Source organism: Mustela nivalis (genome assembly GCF_964662115.1).
Source record: "Mustela nivalis genome assembly, chromosome: 18".
Taxonomy (NCBI): domain Eukaryota; kingdom Metazoa; phylum Chordata; class Mammalia; order Carnivora; family Mustelidae; genus Mustela; species Mustela nivalis.
The window spans coordinates 907,137-913,136 of record NC_139037.1 but is presented as its reverse complement, the minus strand read 5'-3'; the positions used below and the strand labels follow the sequence as shown (position 1 = coordinate 913,136).

General features: G+C 64.5%; 1 protein-coding gene across 4 annotated transcripts in view; it reads right to left on the bottom strand.

Annotated features, from left to right (window-relative positions):
* Window positions 1–236: 236 nt before the first annotated feature.
* Window positions 237–6,000, bottom strand: part of CBFA2T3 (CBFA2/RUNX1 partner transcriptional co-repressor 3) — a 78,139-nt gene continuing 72,375 nt past the window's right edge. For all 4 annotated transcript variants that reach the window (XM_082711488.1, XM_082711489.1, XM_082711491.1 and 1 more), the window contains 4 exons: window positions 5,487–5,685; window positions 5,117–5,185; window positions 3,597–3,787; window positions 237–2,219 (listed from right to left, as the gene is read on the bottom strand). In XM_082711488.1, the coding sequence (XP_082567614.1) occupies window positions 1,920–2,219; window positions 3,597–3,787; window positions 5,117–5,185; window positions 5,487–5,685 (759 nt within the window). In that variant the 3' untranslated portion in view covers window positions 237–1,919. The remainder of the gene's footprint in view (window positions 2,220–3,596; window positions 3,788–5,116; window positions 5,186–5,486; window positions 5,686–6,000) is intronic.

The following is a 6,000-nucleotide window of genomic DNA, read 5'->3' as shown; positions in this document are numbered from 1 at the left end:
TGGACCTTTGACAGGTGCCTGGCCCCATGGCTTGAGCCCAGGGACATTTCTGGAGGAAAGGTAGGCCTGTCTCGACTTCGAGACTCAGGTTCACCATCAGGCAGGACTTGGGAAGTCCCCTGGCTGCGGCTCCTGGACGGAACCTGTCTTCCCAGGACCGCACGATGAACTACAGCTCTGGGAGAGATCACGGCGATCGCACAAACCCACTGCTCCCCGCAGGACCACAGTTCTGATTTCTTTGAAAATCTATTTTCTGAGCTTTCTGTGCTCTGGCGGTTTCTCTGTTTTTATTTGGCAAACAACCCTTCTCTGTTATCACCACCATGAACATCATGATTTGGACCTCTTCGAAAACTATATACATTCACATTAGCATATACTAGGACTTCCTGCCTCTCGGCGGGGCCCCCAAGAGCCCCAGTTTCAGTAGCTGGTCACTCCCCATACTGCGGTCCTGGGAACCCCTCCCAGAGATGCAAGAAAACGCCAGACCGCGAGCCGAGCCACCGCCGGTCCTCCCACGGAGTCCCCGCGAGGGCTTCCCTACTCTCTCACGTCCTCTGTGAGAGGGTCGGGGCAGCTGAGTGGGGTGAGGAGACGGGGCTGGGGGCCCTGAGCGGCACAGAAACGCGGGGCTCCCTGCGGCCAACCCAGCCTCCAGCAGGCCGGCGAGGGCATCCTGGTTTGCAGCTTTCCTTCCGTTTCTGCGACAGCGTGCCGAGCAGAGTGGGGGCAGCAGACCCCGGGCCGGGGTGGCGGCGGCAGCCTCGTGGGGCGCGAGGGCAGGGAGAGGAGGAGAGGCGGCGAAGCAGCGTTTCCAAGGCCCAGGGGCCGCCTCCTCGAGCTTCCAGAAGCAGTCAAGGATCAACCCAAAAGATTGTCACAGTTTTGTTTCAGTTATTCTCTCCTGGGAAGGACACGTTAGCGCTTTCCCACACGTGGAAAAATGCAGCGTGATGAAGATTCACGGAGGGCGTGGGGACAGGCGGGGGTGGCCCCGCACGCAGTGGGCAGGGCGCTCTCCACGGCAGAGAAACCCAAGGGACCTCTCGTTGAGCGAAGCCCTCCAGACCCGCGGTCCTCACACTCCAGACACGGAGGCAAAGCAAGAACCTGAACAAGTCCGAGAGTAGAGTAAAACCGTGGACAAAATACTTTGGCAGTGACGAAACCATTTTGGATTTTGATGTCTTGTGTTTGCTTTTTGGGTTTCCTTTGGAGCAGAGGTGTGCCTGGCGTCCTTGGCGAGCTAGCGGGCAAGGTAGCTTCCAGGAATGGTTCCTTTCCTTGTTTTTTTTTTTAAAAAAACTTTTTGGATTTCTACTTAAAGCCAAAGAGTTTAACGTTAAAGGAAAAAAAAACTCTGAAAAATGTTTCTTGAGTTGGAAATGGGAATCATTCTTACCGTCTTCACCGCGTCGGGCCCACGCCCCTGGAAGAGCTCCTGGCCACGGCAGCTCCGACCTCCCGCTGGGACATGTCCGAGTTCTGTTTCCCTTTTTAATCACGGAGGGGACAAAAGCCCGTTTCCTTAGTCTACCTCTCAGTAGGTCTATTCCACAAAACCCCCCAAAATCCTTCACTGAAAATATAAGCCACCAAACAGATTTCATCTTCAAGAGAAAGTGTACAAGGGTCACAGAGACAGAGACACGGGGAGCGCGAGTGGGCGGCGGCTGGGCCGCTCTGTCGCAGGGGGTCTCTGAGGACACGCGGTCGTGCTGAGACCGCCAGGTTGCTGAGGAAGTTGCGTTGATGCAGTCTTTGTTGGTTCTGTTTTCTTTTGGAGAGAAGCAGTAGCAGCAGTGGCTCCCAGGGCCGGGGGAGGGGGGCGCCCAGGGCCGGGCGGGGCCAGAGGGCTCGGCATCCATGGGCCGCAGCCGGCTTGGGGGGCCGTGGGCAGGGGCGGGGACGGGTCAGCGGGGCGCGGCGTCCAGGGGCCCCGGCGGGCCAGGCGAGCCGGGGCGAGAGGGCCCCGCAGAGCTGGCCTCGCTGGGGCTGGCGGCGCCCGCAGGCAGGCAGGGGCCCAAGTTGGCCGTGGCGTCGGGCGGTGTGGGCCCCGGGTCGGCCACGGCGGCCACGGGGCCCTGCAGGCTCTGGCCGCACACGTGGTGGTGCTTCTCCCAGTCCCGGTGCTGGCAGAAGGCGCCGCAGTAGCGCGCCGCGTTGCAGCCGCTGCACGTCTCGCTAGCCTTGCGCCCGCAGTTCCAGCAGCTCTGGGGGGGGGACACAGTCAGGGGGTGGCTACGGGGCGGAGCTGGGCCCCGTCCACCCAGGTGCTTGGCCTGGCCGATAGGGGTGGCACACGCCGCAAACACACGCACTTGGTCCGGCCACGGCATCCCAGAGCGAGAAGAGGACAGCCCTGACCAGTGACTCGCAGCAGCTCGTGGGTGGCCTTCAGCGGCCACAGCCATGACCACGGCCACCTGGCTAGGCCATTCTGGGGATCGGGCTCGCAATACTGAGGCACCCAATTCCAGCCAGCTGCGGTCAGGTTCACGTGGCATTTACAGGACTGTGGGTCCTCAGGAGGGAAGGCAGTCACACCCTGTCCTCTCTTCCAGGAAGCCCTCCTAGGTTAGCTGGACTCTAACCCCAGAACATGGCGCCCTGGCTGGGAAAAGACTGCCAGGCTCCCGTGTGGGGTCACGGCCAGGCCTGCCCCAGGCCATCGGGCATCTGCTCCCTTTCTGTGGGATGAGCAGTAACTTCAGGCGTGCATGTGAGCAAAAGGTGGGCAGGGATACCAGCAGGGACCCGAGCTGGCCGCCAGGCCGAGGGTCGGAGAGCCCATGCCTGCCCCAGGAGGAAGGCCCAGCATCTAGTCAGCCCCCAGAGCCTCTTAGGCTTGCTCTGCTCGGCCACACCATCCTCACTTGGCCCGGCGTGCCCCTGCCTGTGTCCTCACCACCCCTTCCTCGTGGGGGCACTGCTCCCCCAGGTCCCTGCCTGGCTTGCTCTCACCTCCTCCAGCACTCTGCTCACACACCCCTGCCCCGGCCCCGAGCGGTCTGCCTGCTCCTCCCGAGCTCCGTGTCTGCGGAAGCAGCCGCTGCAGACACACGAGCTGACCCTCAGGGCCTGTCCACGCACACACACACACACCAGGGCTCTAGAGGTGTGTCCCTTCCAAAGGGCAGTTCCAGGAGCCCCCTGAACAAGCTGTCTCCTTTCCCCTGACTCCTCTGACACGAGAGCCCTTTCTGGACAAAGACAAGAGGCACCCGGCCCTTGCTCTGCTGGACCCTGCACAAGCAGGATGCTGGCGCTTATGCCCCTGCTGGGCACATGCGTGGGTGGCAGCCGGGGAGGCGCTCTGTGTGCACCTGTGGTTTCCACCCACCTGGCACCCCTGCTGTCACCATTAGCCGGAGCACAGGCGTCGGACGGCCTGGGTTTGAATTCTGGCCCACGAGGCCTCGGGTGTGGCCTAGAGCAAGCCACCTAGCCCTGGAGCCCTCAGTGTCCGCACCCACACGATGGGGAGCCCCAGCTGCCCAAGGTCGTGAGGCTGGGAGGTGACCCAGTGAGGGTTCGGGGCCTGGACCTGGAGGCTGGGGCTGGGGTGGGGGGCCGGCGGGCAGCGGTACCTCGCTGGAGTCCTCCTGCTGGTTGACGACGGTCAGGGCGTCCTCCGAGGCCTGCCGCCGGGCTTCAGCCAAGGCGCGCTCCATCTTGGCGCGCTCTGTGCTGATGAGCTCGTGGGCCTTCCGCTCGGCGTCCGACACGGCTTTCTGCAGCTCGGACATGGCCTGCCGCTTCACTTCATTCACCGCCTCCTCTGCAAACGACATGCGGGCTGTCGACACGCGGCCGGGCCCCGCCGGCCTCCTTGCGTTGCGTGCACCTGCGACCGGGCGCGCGTGTGGCAGACTGGTGTGCGGGCGTCTCCCAAGCCTGGCCCTTCGCTGCTCTTCCCAAACCTCAGTGTGTGGTGGCACTGTCCTGGGGGGTGTGGCCGAGTCCACCCTGATGTGGACCCCGTGGGCATGAGAGGAGGGACCCTGGAACCTCGGGACCCATGAGGTCCAAGGGACGCTGATGCTGCCGGTGCCGGCGCCCACCTCGAGAACCAGAGCTCTACAGTTCTGCCCCCTGGACGGTCTGCTTCTCCTGGGCCGTGCTGAAGCAGTCCAGGGTCGCCCCCTCTAGGGCTCTGCATTGCTGTCACCCACCCATGCCGCCTCTGGCCTGCTCCCGCCTGAAGATAAGCCGGCCTGGGGCTGCGGCGTGAGCTCAGCTGTCTGGCTGATAGCAGAATGTGTTTGGGTTTCACGGTGCTCTCCAGCCCTGGCAACCACCCACGGCCGCTCAGGCCTGCCTCAGTGTACCTGGCATTGCTCCTCCTGCGGTGGTGTGCGGGGATGCGGGTAGGGGTGACCAGGGCTCAAGGGGCCTTCTGTGCGAGCCTTTGCACGCCGGGCGTGGGCGGCTGCCAGCGGAGCTCCTGAGAGCTGCCCGCCCCCAGGGTACCCCGGGAGTGCCGTGCAGCTGTCGCCAAGGGTCTCCCGCGGACAGACGGAGGCAGAGGGGAAGGCCGAGGGACACGAGGACCCCCTCACTGTCCAGGCCTGGGCCTCCGCCATCTCGTCCCAGGCAGCTGCTACCCGTCTGTGGCCCCTCGGTCTGAGTCTGGGGAGGGGTGCTCCCCTCTCTCCGTTCTCTAGAGTCTGAGACTCTCCCTCGGCCTTACACTTCTCCTCGAATCCACCCATGAACCAAAGCATCTCAGGGACCCTGCTGCTTCTCTCCCCGGGCACCCCCCAAGGGAGCCCCCGTCCCCCTCTTTTTTTCTCAAGCTGCCCACTGGCTCCTACTTCTCCACAGTGTGTCCCCATGTGCAGGGAGTGTCCCCGGCCACGGGACTCTGTGCCACACCCAGAAGGCCACAGGCACCCCAGCTCTCACCCCAGTTCTCTGCCACGTGTGTCTGTGCACACGCGTGTGTGTGCAAGACCCAGGGACCAAGTCGGTTCTGCTGAGCGGCCTGAAAACGGCAGGTCGCCACCGTCCTACACTGAACACTGAGTGCGCCCTGAGCCTTCCCGCAGGGCACGGAGGGCACGCCGGGTGCCCCCCCGCCCCCCTGCCCCCCCCCCCCCGCACTCACCAGCCTTCCTCCATATGTCCTCGGGCATGTAGCCAGAGAGGCTCCGAGGCATGAACTCCCGGTGGGCGTCTGCAACACAGAGATGCGCGCTTCACACACAGAAGAGGCAACACCCAGCCGGGTAAGGGGAACACAGTGTGTGTCCCTGTGGGGGGTCTCCTGGCACGCCCCTGGGTCGGAACCCTGTATCCACTGCCGGGGGGCTGGGGTGGGCAGGGCACTGCCAGGAAGGAGGACCCTCGGGGGCCCCTAGGCCTCGGCTGGGACCTAAGCCTTGCTCGGTTTCCGCGGTCACCTGCCCTGAGTCAGGGCTTCCGGGGCTTTGGGCTGTATCCTTACACTGCCCCCCGTGGTGCCCCCTCGCACGCACCTAGCGGAGACCCCTGTGCACCCGGGGAGCTGTTGAGGGCCCGGGTGGGGGCAGGCGCAGGTCGCTTCTTGGCGTCTTCACTGTCGCTGCAGCGCCGGACCCAGTGGCTGAGCTCCTCCCGGTCTGCTTCTTGGCACTGGCGCAGCACCGTCAGCGAGCGCCGTGTCTTCTCGGCCATGTCCATGATGCAGTTCAGAAGCTGTGGGCGGGCAGGCGGGGGCAGGGAGCGTGTGGGGCTGGGGGGCTGCTCTGTGGGGGACGGCCATGGAACTTCTCCTACGCCCTGGGCCTGGGCCAGCCCGCCGGCCACGAGGGCCCGCCACAGTGCGCTCAGCGCCATGGTGTGAAAACTGCCTCCCGCTGCCTGGGCACCAGGCCTGGGGTGGGGGGTGACGGCCGGATTCTCCATCTGGGGCCGTTCTTTCAACGCTCCAAGGGGTGCTCTGCCGGGGGAGAGCAGATGGGCCAGAGCTGCTCTGGGAGCCACACCTGCCGGGGCTCCGGCCCACAAAGG